The 18,927-nt window shown below is 65.3% G+C and overlaps 2 protein-coding genes across 4 annotated transcripts in view; one reads left to right on the top strand and one right to left on the bottom strand.

Annotated features, from left to right (window-relative positions):
* SMG6 (SMG6 nonsense mediated mRNA decay factor) overlaps positions 1–11,811 on the top strand; it is a 115,386-nt gene extending 103,575 nt beyond the window's left edge. For all 3 annotated transcript variants that reach the window (XM_074889761.1, XM_074889760.1, XM_074889759.1), the window contains 4 exons: positions 4,079–4,232; positions 7,502–7,713; positions 8,002–8,083; positions 9,730–11,811. In XM_074889761.1, coding sequence (XP_074745862.1) covers positions 4,079–4,232; positions 7,502–7,713; positions 8,002–8,083; positions 9,730–9,860 — 579 coding nt within the window. In that variant the 3' untranslated portion in view covers positions 9,861–11,811. The remainder of the gene's footprint in view (positions 1–4,078; positions 4,233–7,501; positions 7,714–8,001; positions 8,084–9,729) is intronic.
* Positions 11,812–12,115: 304 nt separating this feature from the next.
* HIC1 (HIC ZBTB transcriptional repressor 1) lies at positions 12,116–16,859 on the bottom strand. The gene is made up of 2 exons (XM_074889878.1): positions 16,591–16,859; positions 12,116–15,739 (listed from the first exon to the last, which is right to left on the bottom strand). Exons 1-2 carry the CDS (start codon positions 16,640–16,642, stop codon positions 13,794–13,796), a joined length of 1,998 nt encoding a protein of 665 aa, XP_074745979.1. The 5' UTR covers positions 16,643–16,859; the 3' UTR covers positions 12,116–13,793.
* Positions 16,860–18,927: the final 2,068 nt, after the last annotated feature.

Here is an 18,927-nt window from a genome sequence, read left to right as displayed (position 1 = left end):
CTTGGCCAGGCCCTTGGTCCATGCTGTTCAGCGTCCCCTGTCCTTTGTGCCGCCGCTGTGCACTGGGAGCGGTCGAGTTTCCTGACCGGTTGAAAACATCCCACCTGAAACATAACAGGCTCTTCCTCTGGATGCTGCTATTGTTTTGCTCAGCATTACAGAAGCAGCTTAACCGGGGCGGCCAATTATGACATGTCTTCCCAAAATAGCCGCTCTCCTGTCCCTTCTGAGCCCACGGAACGGCCGCCCCCTTAAGATGCAGCCGCTCCTTTGTGGCGGTAGTGTGAGTAAGTGGCTAAATATAGCCGTATCCCATTCACGCTCTCCTCGGCGCGCAGGAACAATGCCGCGGGTGCACACGCGCCGACACGCACCTGCCTGGGAGCGGGTGCCTGCCGGCTGCGGAAAACGCACACCCACCCACGGCGGCTCCGCCACGGCGGCGGCCCCGGTTTGCTACCAGGCACGGGGCACGTTTACTTCTGAGGAAGACGCTGGAGACGAACCTTGGGAGGAGGAAGCCCTCGAGCAGAGACTAGAAAGGCATTGTTCTCGGCTCTGGAAAATCCGCCTCCGATCCCCGCGGAGCTCACGGGGCTGGAAGGGGCAGCGGCGCTGGGTTTCCCCGTGGTTGAAGAGCAGGTCGGGGCAGGAGAGGTGGTGGCAGGATGGTGACAGCCCATCCGTCCTGGCAGAGCGGCGTGACCCCGTATGACCCGTCCCAACAGCAGCAGGGCACTCAGCTCTGCCGAGCTTTGGTTCCAGACCTCTCTGCCAGCCTGGCACCACGGGCAGAGGAACTCCAGGGTGCGTGTGTGGAACCCCAGGAGTCGATGTGGAGCCCCCTCCTTTTCTGTGCTTGTGATGGAGACCCTGAGGTCTCCCCCCGGCACTCTGCAGAAAGTACCGCCTGGTAGCCTGGCTCTCAGGGGACCGGTCCCCTGCCCACACTGGAAGCCCTCAGCCGGGCATCTGCTTCCGGGGAATCCCCCAGGTGATCCCAGCTGATGGATGAGCTGGGAATTTGGGACTGTGTGTGCAGGAGTGTCTGATCTCAGTGCTGCCACCAGCTGGGGCAGCCGGGGGAGCCACCTCCAGCTCCAGCCCAGCTCCTGGGAGAAGCCCCCCTGGCCAGAGCAGCAGGATGGGCAGGGGGCTGGTGGGGGGAGCAGCTCTGATGGCCGCAGCGTCTGGGTGCAGGAGGCAGGAGAAGGGGAGCTGCCTGGCCCTGGGGGGAGCAGGGACCCCCCCAGCCTCAGAGATCCTCTGCCATGCAGTGAGTTTAACCCCAATAAGACAAGACTAAAATCTGGCCATCCTAAAGCACTTGGGCCCAGGTGAGGCTGTACCTCCTCTGTCTTTGACCGCGGCGCTCTCCCCAGGGTCTTCAAACCCCACCTCCCGGCGGGGCGCCTGGGCCTCCCTCTCCCTGTCCTCGCGTCGGGGAAACTGAGGCATAGTGGGACCAGCAGCTCATTTCTGGCAGTGGTGGTGGCACAGAATCCAGGCCCCAGACACAGGCATCCCGATCCACATCCCCACGCTCTCCTTCCTCCCCACGGGACCGTGCCCCACGGACCGGCAGAAGGGTTAACGCGGCGCTCGCCTCCCCGGTTCCCCGCACATGGGCTCCCTTTCATCTCTGGCGCGGGGCCAGCCAGCGTCGGCATGAATCACAGGCCACTCCTCTCCCCCCCGAAACCCCTTGGCCGGAGGCTTCTGCAGCCTTTTACTCACACAAACAAAAATAAATCTCGCTGCCGGCCTCTGAACTCTGCAAAGGCGAGTTTCCCTCTGGCTCCCCGAGCGGCCCGGAGCTGTGCGCGGGGACTTGGCACGCTCCCCGCCGACCTCGCTCTTTCACTCCCGGCGCATCCTGTGTCCTTCTCTCACCGGGCGGCCCGGCGAGCGGAATGGGACGTGACGGCCGGCACAGGCGTCGCTCACGGCTGCCAGGAATCGGCTGGGTACGGCCTGCGAAAGCTGCCGGGGCAAATGCCACACACGAGGGTACTGCCCCACCCCTTCCCCGCCTCACCCCCGCGCCTCCGGACAGAGGGGTAGGTGAGCTTCCCGCTTGCGCCGCACTCCCGAGGTCGCCTGTGTGGGCCGGGGTGAGCCCTGCGGTCAGATAGCTGTATCGGGGTGCAGGCGGGGGTCCCCTCCTGCCACCGGCCCTTGCTCACGTGGGACTGTCGTCAGCCATTTGAGGCCATGTAGTTTTGCCACCCCCCTTCCTGCAAGTTCAGGGTTGTCGACCTCTTTGGCCGCCGCACAAGGGACGTGCTGCTTCGCTCCGGGTCTCTGCGTTGGCCGACGGGGCCCTTCTCCATCTCCCCTTGGCAGGTGGAGCTTGGTGGAGTTCCGCAGGGCCCGGTGCCTCCCAGGGACGAGCATCTCCTCCCACACCCCAAAAACCCAAGGCGAGATGCCATCTGCCACCCTCCTCACAGTGAGCGACAGCACCGTGCAAGATTGCCAACACAGGGTTTCCATGCCGCCGGGGTGTGCCAACACCTCCCTGGGTGAAGGCAGAGTGCAGGCAGGGATGGCACCCAGCGTGTGGCCGGCCCTGGCAGCATCTGTACTGCCCAGGGACACTTGCTGCCATTGTAGCTGCCCCTGAGCGATGCGGGAGGCAGATCCTTGCGCTGCCGTGCCAGCAGACAGGACCTGGCGCGCTCCCCGCTCTGCCCATCTCCCCTCGGGGTTGATGGGAGCTGCGGCCCCGGGACCAACGCTGCCAGGAGGCTGGTGGGAGGCACGTGGTGAGGTTCTGATTGCTGCCTTGCCTGGAGACACTTGTGGGAGGTGGCAGCATCAAGTCGCCTTGATTTAAAGCCAGATGACAACACTTGGAAATGGATTAAAAACCACTTCTTTCCATGGCCACTGCTGGCCCGTGCAGCTCGTCGTTCCAGGGTGCCTCCGAGGCTTTGGCTTGACTGCCGGAGGGTTCAGATCCTCACCCCGGGCAGGGGGAGCTCCCCGTAACATTGGGCAGAACAGGGTCGGTGGTCACCTCCTGTCCCCAGGGCACATCTTGTGGGTGCAAGCCCGCTGTCGCAAGGGTTTGCATCGTGGATGTGTTCCACAACAGTGCTGCTGTGCTCCGTGGGTGACCGGTTCCTATTAGAGGCAACAAACATCAGCGAGTCCAGGGAAGCTATTTTTAAGCAGAGGAAGCACTAGAATAGCATCCTGAGTTTTTTAAGCCTGTGACTTACTAAAGAGCCCAAGTCCTTCGATAGCATCGAATGTAATGTGTGAGCTCTTGGGTCCCATTTTGGCAACTGGCATTGTCCAGAGGTCCAGGTGCAACCCCGCAGGGTTCTAGTACGAGCCAACAGACCCTTCCCATGTATGTGTGAGCACCTCTGGTCTCCAGCGGGTGCAAAGGGCTCAGCCAAGGACAGTGCTGTGGGTTTCCAGGGCTGGAACCCACCTGGTTTCCCAGCTGGATGAAGTCAGAAAAGGCAAGGCACGTGCGGGAGCTGGTGGGACAGTGAGTGAGATACTCAGCCAAGCATCCCCACCCCACAGACCTCCCCTCCTGCTGCTTCCTCAGGGTCCCTGTGTTAGGATGCCGTTGGCAGGACCTATGTGTCCCAAAGTGGTTTGTTTTGGCTGTTATCACCTTGAGCTGTTTCCATCTGGAGTCCCAGAACCCACTTCCTCCAGCCCCCTTTTCTCCTCACTGTTTTGTATTGGGATCGGTCTCTTGGCACTGGTGCAGATAGTCCTGGCAGCTGCCAGCCCCATAAATGGGACAATTCCCAAAACACCTCCATTTTCAAGGCTGGTCCTGGTTGTTCTCCCCAGAGCCTGGACAGGGCCGTTCTCCTAGGAGAGGGCTCTCTTAGAGGCTTTCGCCATGCCACTCATGTGTGCACTGTGGATCTGCAAGAGTTGGTGTTTGAGGTGCAGGTGGGATGAACACAGCCTCCTGCCAGTGCCCTTCACACGATGTCCTTGCTGCAGGAGGTGTGCGTGCCAGCCAGGCTTATCTTCTGCTCTCAGGGTCCACAGGTCATAGGGCTGACATCCTACTTACTCACCATGTGTCGTTCTCCTCCAGGCTGTGCTGAAAGACCAGAGTCAAATGAGGCAGATGGAGCTGGAGATCAGACCTGTCTTCCTGGTCCCAGACACCAACGGTTTCATCGACCACCTCAGCAGCTTGATAACGCTGCTGGACTGCAGGAAATTCATCTTGGTGGTGCCCCTGATCGGTGAGTAGGGCCAGTGCTACGGCGGGGGCTTCCCCTCTCCCCCAGCGCGGGCTGTCCCTCCATGCCAGCTCCCCTCTCTCTGTGCCCCATGTGCCCACAGTGCCTGTGTGGTGCGGAGCCAGTCGGCTCGTGCCGTGGGGCTGGTCTCCATCCTGCCCTGTCTTGTCCCAGCAGTGACTGGCGTTCCTTCAGCCCATGTCACCCTTCTCCCTTCCTGACAGCTTTCTGCCCGCAGCACTCAGTAAACTCCTCTCCTCCTGGTGCATTTGGGGGTGCCAGGGGCTGAGAGAGGCAGGCGGGTGTTAAATGGGATTTGGAGGGAATTTTGGAGGGAGCAAGGAGGAGGAATTGTTAAACAATCAGAGCAGATAGCTTATCCCAGCTGAGCTGGGGCTTAGGCAGCCTGAGCAAATGGCCGGCCTGTGTCCCAGCGTCTCAGAGCTGCTCAAGCCCAGCCCTTCTTTTTATCCTTATAAAGCTTGCAGTAAAACAGCAAGCTGGTTCCCGTTATTGGTAAACACTCACCCTGGCAGATAACGGCTGTGCTGCTGGGTGGTCTCCCAGGGTGGCGGGAGGATTTGGTTAGATGCCTTTGCTCTGATTGTTTGATCGCGCTCCGGGCTGGAGGTAGCGTTCCTCCGGCCAGTGTCACTGCGGCGCCCGGCGCGTCCCGGTGCCAACCCGGCATTCAGAGGATCCCCAAGGGCATCAGGAGAGGCCGGGGCAGGAGCGAGGCCGAGCCTCCCAGAGCCCACAGGCTGCCCCATCTCAGCCACAGCCCCTCGAGGCCGGGGGTCAGCCCTGCCCCGCGGGCATCTCCAGCGTCCCCCCGGCAGCGAGGTGTACGCTCGTGCCAATCTCCTGACCTGCCCTCCTCACCGTCACGGGGCTTCTTTCTCACCTCCCGGTGTCTGCCAGACAGCTCTGCCTGCCCCAGAGCCAACATCCAGGTGCCGCCCTTCCCCGTGGGGTGAACAGCCTGGCTCAGGAGGGATTCCTGGAGCTGGGGATGGGACCCCTGGGTGGGGGCAGCGGGGCTGGCCGCCTGCCCAGCTCAGCACGGGAGCTGCCAAGGTGCTTCGTGGCTTGGCACCGCAGTGCCAGGGCTTTGTGTGGAGGCGAAGGGAAGGAAGCCGGCAGCACCGGCAGAGCCTGGGCAGCCCTGGGGGCTGCGGAGCCTGTTAACACCTGAGAGAGCTGGGACCTGCCCTGGAGCCGTGGCAGGAGCAGCACTTACAGGAGGGCTGAAAATGCTCCTCCTGTCCAAGATGTGCTGCCGTCAACGGGCAGAAGGAGCCTGGCCTGGCCTGCCCTGCCACGGGCAGGAGGAGCAGCAGCGACTGAGCACCTCCAGTGCTCTCGTGTCCCACTGCCTCCCTGCACAGCCCATCGTAGCAGGGACAGAGTAACTCATCTCCTGCCATGAGCCTCCCCTGTTGCTGCTGAAGCACCGTGAAGCCAGTGACTCCCTGTCCACACCGAGTGTTGGTTAAATTCCCCCTCGTCCCCCAGGAAAGCCATCAGTGCTGAGACCTGGGTGCAGGGACCAGAGATAAGCGTGGTGCCCTTCCCCCGGTACGGAGCACTCCTCCTCGCTCTTCCCGGGGATGCAGCAAGGGGTTAAGCGCACAGCTTCGCGTTGGGTTTGTTTCTCTTGCTCTTTAACCTGCTCCGTGCTCCTTGAGGCTGACCCCGCCATGGAGAAGCCAGGCCTGGTGCAGAAGCACAAACAAGCCTCCCCTTTGAAGCCTGTTTAGCTTGGAAGCAGGAAGGCGGATTTCGGGAGGGAATACCAGCTTTTCCTGTTTGATGTTCCGTTCTTGCACGGCTCCCCCCACCCCGGGCCCAGCCGTGCATTGTGTGGAAATGGCAGCATCAGGTCGGTAGCAAGAAGAGTCGCCGGCCAGCGAAGAGCAAAGCAGCTCCATGCAGCTTTAATTTGAATACCCAGACAGTGAGTGCCAGTCTCACCATGGAACAGAGCGATCACGCAGGCTCCCCGGGCAGTGATTCACAGCACTGGGGAGAGGCCTCAGACCCCGAGCTCTCTCCCCGAACCCCCAAGGAATGCATAGTTCCCACTTGAACTCAGGACTTGGCTCCAGGCTCGGAAACAATCTTCAGAAATGAAGCCATGGCTAAAACACACACTGTGCGCACAGAGGCTCCCTCGCACACACGTGCACACCAGCCCTCTCGCGCGCCCGGCCTCGCGCACACGCGGCCCCGTGCACGATCGCGGGCAAGGACGCTCGTGCGCACATCTGGCCCCGCGCTTGTGAGCCCGGCCTCGCCGCTACCCACCTCGGCGGCATCTTGCTCACACCCGCACGCTCGCTGTGTGATGGTGTGGCTCTTCCAGCAGTCCCGGAGGGTAGGTCCCTCCTGGAGCTCTGCTGGGGTCCCTCAGGCCGGTGCTGGGCTCGGGGGGGCCACAGTGGCCGGGGTTCCCACCCGCTTGGCAGCAGTGCAGGAGGCTCTAAGGCTTGGCCGGCTCCAGTGAAGGCGAACAGGGTGGGAATCCGCCTGATCCCAGGCTCAGTCTTGTCTCGAGCAGCGTGTGTCAGGACAGATGTGCGAACCCTGTATCAGACCCAGATGGGTGAGGTGTTGCGGAGAGCATCTCCCCTGCCAGGAGCTCGGGACAGCAGCTTCAGGTGGGAAGATGGGGCCAGGACTTGCGCGGGAAACAGTGCCGGAGTGGGAACGGCCTGCTCCCATGCGTGACCCTGTTCCCACGTGTGGCCTTGTGGCAGGAAAGCAGCAGCTTTCCATGTCTGAAAGTGAGTAACAGGGAGCCGAGAGGTGTAGAGCGGGGCGGTGCGACGCGGGGTGGGCGGCACGGTGCCGCTGGCTGTGGCTGTGCTTGGCAGCGGAGAAGTGGGCTGCAGGAGGCCGTGGTTTTCCGAGACCCACGGACGTGCCATTGGTCGTGATGTGGGAGCGTGGGGTGGGGGGCACAGCGATTCTCCCAGCGTTTCACAGAGCAGAGCAAGGTGCCCTTAGGGAGCGTTACCCCACGCTGCAGGGGCGAGGTATGGGCGCTCTCGGGGCCGAGCCAGGTGACCCATGGAGGTGGAAGGCAGCAAAGCTTTTCCAGACCCGCAGCCAAGTCCAGGAGCGCAGGGACGCTGCAGCAGCTGAACCCAGATTTCCTGAGCCAGCTCCCAGTGCCCCGGCCCCGGGGCCTTGGCAACTTGCGTGCTCCAGCAGCAGGTCACGGGAGCACCTTGTCCCATAGTAACTGTACCTCCTTTTCCTGTTTGAAGTGATAAACGAGCTGGACGGCCTGGCCAAGGGCCCGGAGATGGAGCACCGGGCCGCAGGCTATGCCCGCCAAGTGCAGGAGAGAGCCAGGAAGTCCATCGAGTTCCTGGAGGAGCGTTTTGAGAGCCGGGACAACTGCTTGAGGGCTCTGACCAGCCGAGGCAACGAGCTGGAGTCCATCTCCTTCCGCAGCGAAGACACCACTGGCCAGCAGGTAAGGGGCCTCTGGCCACAGCGGCAGTGCTGCTGAGGGCTGGAGGCTCTTTGCCACCATCTCCCTGGGGGAAACCAGGGACCCTGGGGTCCGCGAGCTCTGGGTAGGGGGTAGCTCTGTCCCCACCTTTGCAGGTGGCTGGGCAGGCTCCTCTGAGCTGCGTTTCAGCTCGGCGCAGCCCTGCCCTCAGCTGAGCTGTGGCAGTGGCTCAAAGGCAGTGCAGAAATGAGGGTGGTAGGGTTGCAGGTTTTTTTTCCTGCCAGGGGTAACGTTGCCCTTTTCTTCCAGGGAAACAATGATGACCTGATTCTGTCCTGCTGCCTCCACTATTGCAATGACAAGGCCAAGGATTTCATGCCCTCCAACAAAGGTAGAACACCCTCACGTTCTCTTTGTCCCTTCTCTGTTGCATTCCACAGACTCTTCTCAGTTCTCTTTCACTGCCCTTGGAGCCAACCTCTCCTGCATTTTGCCTCTTTCAACACCAAGGTGCCACCTCCTGCCTCTGGTCAGCCCCAGGCCGTGGCCCTCCCACCGTGTTGCCAAATGTGCACCTCACTGCACTTGGGGGATGCCCCATGAGAGCAGCCCACCACAAATGTCCACAGAGCCGTTTTGTGGTGCCGGCAGCAGTGACGAAGGGCCAGAAAGAGCCTCCTCCCCACGAGCCCTGGTGCCTCCTGTCCAGGGGCCTTTTCCTTACGGATGCCCAGTTGGCATTGGCCACGCATGCTGGGACCAGACAGCCCCCGGGCTGTTGCCAGGGCGGCAGGGATGGGAATCGCATCAGCAGCTGCCCAAGAAATCAACCCGCATTTGTCAGTGCGAATTCTTAGCAGCTTAACTTGTCAGATTCACAGAGAAACCGTCACCAAATGTTTATGTGCAAATGATGCTGAATTTTGAAATCATGTGGATTATGGGGAATGGGGCCTGACAAGCTGACAGCCTCTGGTTTGTAACAAGGAGGCGCGTCACCAGCGCTGAGCAGAGGATGTTTATTGTTACACATTTCTTAAAGTGTCCGCACAAAACCTCCCGATCCCGCTTTGGGCAGCCCTCGGCCCCAGGCCTGCCCTTCCACCAAGCCCCCGCTCCTCTTCCTCCCAGCACGGGCCGGCTGGGGTGCTCACCCCACCATCCTCAGCCCCGACACCGTGACCATTGCCTGAGTTCCTGGCCACCCTCCCCTTCCCCTCGTCCTGCCGCTCCCCACGCAGCCAATCTGGGCCCATGTTGGGCTCCCATAAACTCTGTTTTTTCCATTCCCGTCCTGGCTCGGAGGCACTGTGTTTCCTGTGCTCATAGGAACAGTACTCTGGTCACAGGACCCAGCTGCTTACACATACCCCATATGCTTCCCCTGCTTCACACACACGTAAGCGTGGCTCCCACATCCCAGCCCGGCGCGTTGCGTGCGGGGCAGCTCATCCATCTGGGGGCAAGATCCCTTCGGTTATTTCTCAGGCTTCAACTCTCTCTCTGGCTGTCTGAGCCCCAGCCAGAAACGCCTCGGTGTCAGTGGCAACTCCAAAAAAACTTCGCAAAAAATAAGGGTTGGTTTTAGATCTTATAATGAGATCACCAGAATAATAGCACCAGCTTCCTGCTGGAGCCAGGGTCGCAGGCCGTCTTCCTGGCCTGGGTCAGGCAGAGGGACCTCCTCTTCCCTGCCTGTGGTGCAGTGCACCAGCCCGAGCGGGCAGCGGGCAGCACAGGGCCCTGGCACTGCTCGCTGCCCTTCCCTGCCCAGGGACTGCAGGCAGAGATCACAAATCATCGCCGAGCCAGCACAGCACGGGGAGAAGGCAGCCTTTGAGGTGAAGTGCTGTCTCCGAGCTGCGCTGGGAAGCCTTGGCGGGGAGCTGGGAGCAGCGCTGGGGCGCCGGGCAGCACCTGAGGAGGGGCGGCGGCGGGGGGGGGCACAGCGTGGGGACAGCGCGGCGTGGGACGGGTGCAAGGGCTGGGGCAGAGCGGGGAGGTCTGAGCTTCACGCCTCTCTCTTTCTCATTGCAGATGATCCCATCCGTTTGCTCAGGGAAGTGGTTTTGCTGACAGATGACCGGAACCTGCGAGTTAAAGCACTGACCCGCAATGTGCCGGTGCGGGACATCCCCACCTTCCTCAAGTGGGCCCAGGAGGGCTGAGGGGGCCGAGCCACCACGAACAATAAACGCCATGTCTTCAACACACCCCAGAATGGCCGTGCTGCGAAGGGCCCCCCCCCGAGGGCAGACCAGCTGGGAAGGTCATTGCTGTGGATGGTTCATGTGGAGGCTGGGCCGTCGAGGGTCCCACCAGCCTTTGGGCAGTGCCAGAGCGGAGCTGGCGAGCCCCGCTGGCGAGGGAAGCTTTGGGTGAGCCCGTGCCGGATCGCCAGCCTCTTGCTTGGTTTGCTTGGTTGCAGAGAGCTCGAGTCACGAGTTAGTGGCTCTTCGGGTTTGTAGGCTGCGTAGGGCAGAGACCGGGGACACGCCAGCGCAGACTTTGGGATTGCTTAGTCTAGCTCACGCTCCTCAGAGAGGCCGTGGACTTCAAGGGCAGGTTCCCTCCTGCCCCAGCCTGCTCGTCCTGCGTGGCCCAGGCAGCCCCAAGCCTCCGGACCTTTCTCCACCCTGCGCCCACCCCACGCATGGGGTGCTGCGTGTGGAGGTGCTTGTCCTCTCCCTGGTGCAGGCTTTGCTTGTTGAGTTTCATTTCAGACTTCAGTATAGGTTAGTTTTCAGGTTTGTGCCCTACCTGCTTTGCTGGAGGGGGAGGCTTTGAACACCCCCAGGCTCCCCACAGCTGCTTTCTGTCCTGCTCCCCAGCCATTACCTGCCCCTTCCCTCCTCCCCCAAACCCCTTAGTCCCCACCCCGCTGACTTTAGACACATTTTTTGACCTAAGACTCAACGTGAGACTAACAAAATTCTCCAAGTCCCAAGGACCAGCTGTCCCACAGGGCCCGTGTGTCCTCACATTGCCACGGGCTCCCCTTGTGTGTGGGATCCAGCTTCTGCCCGTAGCTGCCAGCCGGGGCAGACCCGCCTCCCAGCCGCTTGCCCAGCTGGGACCGTCCCCTCTGGAGTTGCCCCTTCACCGTGGAGGGAGCCATGAAGGGACACCGCTGCCTTGTCACTGGGTCATACCGCACCGGGAGCCGGTGCAGGGTTGGGGTGTTGCTGAGCCCCCTCCCACACCGTCCCATCACCAAGTGTACCATCCCCAGCCCAGTTACGCGTCAGATACAGAAGCTAAGAGGGAGCATTAACCCATGAACCGGAGCCCCTGGAGCTCTGTCAAGTCCCAGTCCCATGAGCAGAGGGTGGGAGTGACCCCGAGGCCGTCCCCGGTCCCCGCTGGGGCGCCGCGGCCGTGGGAGGGAAGCGTTGAAGGTGGCAGAGGAAGCAGTAGGATGGAGCCCAGCGTTTTCTTTTCCTGTGTGGGTGGCTCGGACCCAGTGTCTGCATCAGGAAGCCCAGCGTTACCCCTGCACCAGCCACCCAGCCAGGGCTAACGCCGGGGTGGGAGCCTCGGCAGCGCCCAGCTGCAGTGGGGCTGCACGGCGCAGCCACGGAGCCGAGAGCTCGCCAACCTGTGCCACACGAAGGCCCCAGCCTCGGCTGCCAGCGAAGGAGGGTCTGTGCTACGGGGCAGAGCCTGTTCGACAGAGACTTTGGGGTGCCCGCGCCTGCTGCAGGGCACACGGAGCCGCGGCTGAGCCCACCCGGGGCCGTGGCGCACGCAGCACCCGGCGCCCCGGTTCAGTGCCCACAGCTGCGTGCTAGCACCCAGACTTTGCCGCCTTCTCCTCCACGCCGGGTGTGTTTAAATGGTGGTTTTTCTAATGGAGCTGCCCCCTTTTCAAGGCCCTTCCCGGGATATCACCAGCTCGGAGGGACCCGTGGCTCTGCCAGACGCAGACCCCTCGCATGAGGTTTGCTGCCGCCAGACGAGCTGGCACGACAGCGACAGCGAGCGGAGCGGGGGCTCGCTGGTGCCAGGCTGCTGCCCCGAGCCCCCGCAGGGAGCCCACGTCTCAGGGAGGCAGCCGCGTTCGGGCTGTTTTGTTAAGATGGTTTTAATCATTTTTAGTATTAAACACTTGTCTGTGCAGCGTGTTGTTTCATTTGCTGTCGGCAGGCGAGTTGCCGTCGAGGTTGGGGCAGGGGTGGGCGGGGGGACACGTTTGTGCTTGCGAGGACGACGGCTGCTCCATCCCACCTGCAGCTGCCCCCCCCCAAACCGAGGGGGCTCCGAGCAAACCAGACGCACAGCAAAGCCCTTCTCCTCCCCTCCCTGCAGCTCCACACCCACCTTTCCCCCTGGCACAGCCTGTGCCCCCTCCCCACCCCGGGGTCACCCCCAGCCCCACTCAGCACCGACCAGGCCCGCCCCCAGAGAAGGACGCGAGGCCAGGCACGTTAATGTCACTTTATTGCTTTTTTCGGTTTCGACTATAGAAAAAACAAAAGGGCAAGGAGCCCGTGTACAAATCGGACGTGATACAGAGGGGGCCAGTGGCCCCGCTGGGCGCTGCCAGCTGTGCTTTGGGTGCTGCTGCTGCCGCCGCTCGCCCCACGGCAGCTCCGGAGGGACGCTGCCGGCCCTGGGGAGTCCCGGGGGGGGGGGGGAGGGGGGGGGGGGGGACCTGGGCAGCCCAGGGAGGGGCAAAGGGGGCACCTGGGCAGGAGTGGCCAGCTCAGGCTAAGGCACAGTGGCTGCGAGGCCGGGGACAGTCGCTGCTGGCGGCCACCCCGCGGCCTCGTGTGCAAAGGAGAGGAGGGGGCTCGGGGTGGGGGGAGAAGCTTCACATTAGCCCCAGGCAGAGGGGTCAGGGCACGGGCCGGGGGGGTCCAGGCCGTGGGGGGGCTTTGCCCACACCGAGCAGAAGGTGGGAGAGGGGGTGCGGCCGTGGCAGGGGGTGCCCCGTGGGGGAGCTCGGCCCCAGGTCACCGCAACCCAGCCTGGGGCAGCCCCGCGGCTCTCCCCAAGCCCCCGGCCCCCTCCTGCAGCCCCTGCCCACCTCCCCGTAGCTGACAAACCAGACCGCTTTGTCTTTGTCATGAACTCCCCGGCCCGGCCCGGCCGCGCTGGGGACGGGCATCTTTGGCGAAAAAAAAAAAAAAAAAAAAAAAAAAAATAGAGGCAAGTGGCCGCCCCGAGGGTGAAGCCGCCGGGTCCCTGGGCCCCCCGGGGCCCCCCGGGCATCCCTGATGGCGAGGCGCCTGCTGGGGCAGGGCCCAGGGGCTCAGTCTGTGACAGGCCCTGCCCCCCCTCCCGAAAACACGGGGTGCCAGCGGCCGAGCGGCCGGCTCTGGGCCAGGAGGTCAGTGCTTGCTCCGGGGCGAGGAGCATCGCGATTCCCCGGCCCCCACCCCCGGCACGGGCCCGACCGCCATCCCCCTGCCCTGCACCCACTGCTCAGACCCCACCGTCCCCCTCCGTCAGTCTGTCCCCCAGCTCCCGGCATGGCCCCGGGGGGGGTTCGGCCGGCACACCCCCCCCCTCAGCCCCAGCACGGCCGCGCTCGCCGCTCCCGTTCAGGACGCTGCCGGCAGCTCGGAGGTGTCGCTCCGGCCACGACGGACAAACTACTCACGGGCCCGCAGCGGTCGAGGCGACACAGTCCGGGTCCCGTCGCGGCAGAGCCGAGCGCCGGCGGGTCCCGCCGCGGGGCCGGGGTGACTCAGGCAACTGTCGAGGGCGTCCCCTGGCCCGGGGGGCAACGCCGGGGACGGCCCTGAGGTAAGGAGCGGGCTCATGTCCTCCAAAGCCTCGGGGCGCAGCCCGGCCTCACAGCTTGTGCTTCGCTCCCGCCCCGGTGCCGGGGGGCCCGGTGGGCCCCTCACGGCGAGGGGGGAGCCGCGCCGCGAGGTCAGTCCCTGAATTATCGGCTTCTCCCGGGCAAGCCGGGGTGCTCGTCGCGGGACGCGCCGTCCAGCCGTCCCGGGGCAGCTCTCATGGGACCTTCCGCTACGAGCGAGTTCTCCGGGACCGTCGGCAGCGCCGGGGGATGAGCACCCACCACCTCTCTCCCCCACGCGGGGCAGCGAGGGGAGCCCGGTGGCCCCCCCCACCCCCCGGCCGGGCCGGCGCTAGGGGGGTGAGTATCGCTCTATGGTCCGGGCAGCCTCGGCGTGGAGGTGCGGAGCTTGCGCCAGCACCTCGGCCGCCTTGTCCTGGCTCAGCCCCAGGTGCTCGGCCGTGAACTTGGCCAGCGGGTAGAGGCTCTCCATGGCCTTGGGGTCGCTGAGGAAGTGCGAGGTGTGGGAGAGCAGCTCGGCCGCCTTCTCCTGCTTGAGCCCCAGCTGGTCGGCGGTGAGACGGGCCATGGCGTAGACGCTGTCGGGGAAGTCCAGCTTGGCTTTGCCGTCGGGGCCGGCCGCGTGCATCTTCATGTGGCTGATGAGGTTGCGCTGCTGGGCGAACTTCCCGCCGCACACCTGGCACTCATAGGGCTTCTCGCCCGAGTGGATGCGCATGTGCTCGGTCAGGCGGTACTGGCGGGTGAAGCGCATCCCGCAGGCATCGCAGGCGAAGGGCTTGAGGCCGAGGTGGCTGCGCATGTGGCGGGTCATGGTGCCACGTTGCGTGAACTTCTTGCCGCAGATGGTGCAGGGGTAAGGGCGCGTCAGCCAGTGCGTCTTCTCGTGCTGCCGCAGCGTGGCCGGGTCCTTGTAGGACTTGTCGCAGGAGGAGCAGCGGTAGGGCCGCAGGATGTCACCCAGCCCCGGGCCACCCTTGTCCAGGAAGGGCACGGCCTGCTCAGCCGCCGCCTTGTGATAGAGCTCCTCTTCGTTGTGGGCCTCCACGTGGGCATTGAGCTGCTCGGAGCTGGGGAAGCCCTTGCCGCAGGGGATGCAGACGTACAGGTTGTCACCCAGGCTCTCCGGCTCGTAGCCCAGGTGGTTGCAGTAGCGGTCCAGCGCGTCGCCAGGTGAGGGGCCCTCGCTGCTGCCCGTCTCCTCACTCGTGCTGTTATCGGGCTCCAGGTCGTTGCTCTCCACGCTAGGGTAGCGGGGCTGTGGCGCCGCGGGCGGCGACTCGGCCTTTTCCTCCCGCTCCAGCTCCTTCTCCGCCTCCCCCTCGTCCAGGTAGGGGCCCAGGGGCTCGTGCTTCATCCAGCGGTACATCAGCTCGCGCCCGTCGGCACGGGGCAGCGGGGGCTCGGCGCAGGGCGGCGTGCTGCGGAAGGGGTCGGGGGCATGGGGGTGCCCCCCCGGCTCGCCACCCGGCGGGGAGTCCTTGTAGGCAGCGGCGTGGCCGGCCAGGAGGCCAGCGCTGACGGGGGGGCTGTCATGCCGCGGGGGCAGCGAGGGCTCGCGGGGCTCGCCGGGCAGCAGGCGGTCGGTGGGCAGGAGCTGGGCGGAGGGGCCGGTGGGGCTCTTCTTGGAAAGGTCAAGGCCGCAGGGCGGCGAGCAGTGGCGCTCGGGCGGGCACAGCCCGTGGGGGTGCAGCGGGGCGCCCTGGGCGGCCGAGGCGTACAGCTCCCCGCACTGCGTGTTGAGCGGCGCCGCCGGCTCCACGGGCGGCAGGTCCACGGGCCGCGGTGTCCCCGAGTAGCAGGCCTGGATGACCGGCGTGGCGGCGCGCAGCCCCCGGCCCAGCTTGTAGGGCGCGTAGCCCCCGCGCAGGTGGCAGTACTTGCCGCTGCGTTTCAGCTTCTTCTTACAAAGGGCCACCAAGCCGGGGATCTGGAGGTAGCTGGCGGCGGCCAGCACGGCGCCCAGGCTCTGCTCGCTGCCCGGCTCGCACTCGGCCAAGCGGCCGGTGTAGATGAAGTCGAGGATGAGGCGGAAGATGCCGGGGCTCACCATCTCGTGGTCCAGGTTGAGCAGGTTGTCGTGCACCACCAGCGACTTGAGGTAGGCGCTGCTGGCCGCCAGGATGTTCTTGTGCGCGCGGAAGAGCGCGTTCTGCACCACGATGATCACGTCGCACAGGAAGCCCTTGGTGCGCTGCGTGTTCAGCTGCAGCAGCAGCTGCCGCGAGTGGCTCGGCACCTCCATGGCGTCCAGCATCCCGCTCCTCGCCCGCCGCCCTGCAACACACCGCCCCGTCAGCGGTGCAACCGGCCCCCCGTGCCCCCCGTCCGGCCACTTGGCCCACGCGTGGGGAGGTGGGGAGGGGGGGGGGGGGGAGGGCTCGACCCACACGTCGAGGGGGCTCAGCCCACGCGTGGAGGGGTGGCGGAGGTGGGGTTGGGGAGGGGGGGGGTGGTGGGGGGGTGTCGGGGCTTAGCCCCCAGCCCCGCACGCCGCGGCGTCCCGGCCGCTCTGCACGGGCGCCTGGTCGGTGCCACCGCTTATATGGGGGCTCGCTTCTCGGCGGGCCGGGGGGGCGGGAGGGGGGTGAAAACCCCCGGAGGCTTTTGGAGAAAGTGACATCACCCGCCGCCGCCGCCAGCGCCGCGCCCCGGCCCCGCCAGCGCCCCGGCACCCCCGCGCCCACCTGCCGGAGGAAAGCGGGCCGGGGGCGGGGGAGAGGAAAGGAATCGGGCCGGTGCCCCCCACCCGTCCGCCCGCCCCCCTCCGGGGCTGCTGCCCGCCGTTACCTGCGCAGCGCCGCTGCCCCGGCTCCCCGCGGCGCTTCCCCGGCTCTTATGCGCCCCGGTCCCGGGAGGCGGCCGGCCGTGCCCCCCCGGGCGCCCCCCGCCCCCGTTTCCTCTCCCCACCACCCCCACCCCCCCGCGAGGTGAGCGGGGGGACGGCCGGGGAAGGGAGGGGGGGGAGCGGGACCTCCCCTCCCCGCCTCTGCTCCGGTACCGGTGCCCCCCGCCCAGGTGGGTAAAGCCAAGCGCCCGCGGAGCTGCTTTTTGGAGTGGCGCTTTTTTTTTTTTTTTTCCCCCCCTATTTTTAATTTTTTTGGGGTGTCCCCTCCCCTCCCCTTTACCTGGGCGCCCGGTGGCCTCCGCCAACCAGCCGAGGTCTCGGTGAACTCTCATGGCTCAGCCCCGGGGGGGCCGCCGCCGGTTGCTGTTTCCCTCCACCCTCCTCCTCCTCTGCTGCTGCTGTTCCTCCATACCCCGCGCTCCCGGCCGGTCCTACGGAACGGGAGGAGGAGGAAGAAGAGGAGGAGGAGGAGGTGGAAGAAGCAGCAGCGGTTCCTCGGGGTTCCCGACGCCGCCAGCTCGGAGGTGAAACCCGGGCTGCGAACTCCCCCTGACCCCGGCCTGAACTCCGAGCAGCGCCGCTGGCTGTTAAAGGGACGGCGGGAGGTTTTCCTCCTCCCATCCCCGGGCGGGGCACCGACAAGCCGGGCCCCCCCCCACCCCCCCGCCCTTCTTCTCTTCCCTCCCTCCCTCCCCATCCCGGTCTCCTCCTCCTTCTCTGAGACCGTTTTCCCCCTCTCCCGGTCTCCTCCCGCCCCGACCCCGCCGCCCCCTCGGGGATCTCCATCCTTGGGGCATCAGCTTTATGCCCGGAGCCACCACCACCAACCCCCACACACACACCTTCCCCTCCCAGCTCCGGGGCTCCCGGTCCCCCCCTACGGTAGCTCCGGGCAAAAGCTGATTCCCCCCCCCCGCCCCCCGCCTCGGTACCGCTCGCAGGGCGCCATCTAGCGGCCCCCGGTGCGCTCCACCCCCGCCGGTTACCGGAGGCGGCTCCTCCCCCCGCAGGTGCGCGGCGGGACCCGACGGGGCGGGCGGTGGGGAAGGGTGAAGTGGAGGGATCCTGCCGGGGCCCGGCTGCTGAGCTTGCTGCCCCACCCGAGGGTGCTGACACGGCGGGGGGGGGGGGGGGGGGGAGTAGCACCCAGTGGGTGGGAGAGCTGGAGGGGGTGCTGCCGGTGTAGGGTGCCCAGTGGGTGCAGGTGATGTGGGGAAGGGTTTTGGGGTGGGGGGCGAAGGCAGCCGGCCCTAATTTGCTGCTGGTGGGGGAGGGCAGAAAGCCGGGGGGGGGGGGGGGGGGGGGGGGCGCGGCGCACAGCCCTGGCGCCCAGATGTGCGGCGGCGGCGACGGCTCGGGGTGGGCCGGGGGCTTGCGGTGGTTTGGGATGAGGAGGAGGAGGGGGAGGCAGCGCCACGTTTCCCCTCGCCTTATCCCTCCAACCGCCCCCGAAAAGGCTGCTGGGCCGAGGGGTGCAGCCTGGGGTCACCCCCTTGGCGCGGGGGGGAGCCGCCTCTCGCTTCGCACTTTCGCTTCTCCTTTCTCACGGCCGCAGCCTCTTGCACAACCTCCTTGTTCAGCAAAGCATCGCGCTGGGCACCCCCGGGCCGGCCGCCGATCCTGGGGGGGGTCCCACTGGCACCCCCTGACCTGCGCAGGGCACCCCGAGCGCTGCCCATCCCTCCCGGCTGGGGCCACCCTGGATGCCCTTGGGGTTTCACCCTGTATCCCTGGTCCCTTGGTGACTGGGAGCCAGTGTGGGGTTCCGGGGGGCTGGGGACGGTGGCCAGGACAGCGGCCACCGTCCCCAGCCCCCAGGACAGGGTTTGGCCAGCCCAGAATTTGGGAGAAAAGAGGCCGGGTGCTGGCAGGGAGGGTGGCAGTAGCCGTGCGCCTCCCGGCTCAGCATCACTCAGCTGGAACTCATCCTCAGATTCCCATCGGCTCCAGGGTGCCCCAGCTCACTACGGGGACACCCTCATGGGGATTGGGATGGGGTGGCACAGCCCGTGGGGACCCCACGGTGGTCACATCCCAGGCAGCAGCTCAGAAATCCCCCTCCCTGCTCCCCAGCCTGGGCTCATGCTCACGGGAAGCGATGGGATCCTGGGAGCGGGACGTGGGCGACCCTCATTGCAGAGCCACGGTTTAATCCCAATTCCCCGGGCACTAATTTCCCCCCCACTCCCCCCTTCCCCTTTATTATTTTTTTTTTCCTCTTCAATTAACGGCTGGAAGTGTTTCAGGTTCTGGCAGCGAGCTCTGGACGTCGCTGTGAGCGATGGCTCCCACGGGCTCCGTCCCGGTAATTTATGGGGCTGAGCTGTATAAATCACGGCAGCGAGCGGCTCCCAGACAGCTGCCTCCCCCGGGGCCGGCCGGGACCCCGGGCTGCCCCAGCTACCTGCTGAGTGACGCCAAGCCCTCGGGGCAGCGACCGAGGAGAGGGGGGGATGGAAAAACCTTCACCTTTTCCACCCTTTTTTGTAGCTCCTCTCCCATTCCCGGCCTCTCCCAGGAGCAGGGGGGCAGATCGGTGCGCGCAGGGATTTGGGGCAGGTGGAGGTGGGGTTGGATCCACTAATGTCCCCCCTCCTGCGCTGCTCTGTTTTTTGGA

This window comes from Strix uralensis, chromosome 20 (assembly GCF_047716275.1).
Source record: "Strix uralensis isolate ZFMK-TIS-50842 chromosome 20, bStrUra1, whole genome shotgun sequence".
Taxonomy (NCBI): domain Eukaryota; kingdom Metazoa; phylum Chordata; class Aves; order Strigiformes; family Strigidae; genus Strix; species Strix uralensis.
Note: the sequence above shows the minus strand (reverse complement) of the source record. Positions and strands in the feature narration are given on the sequence as shown.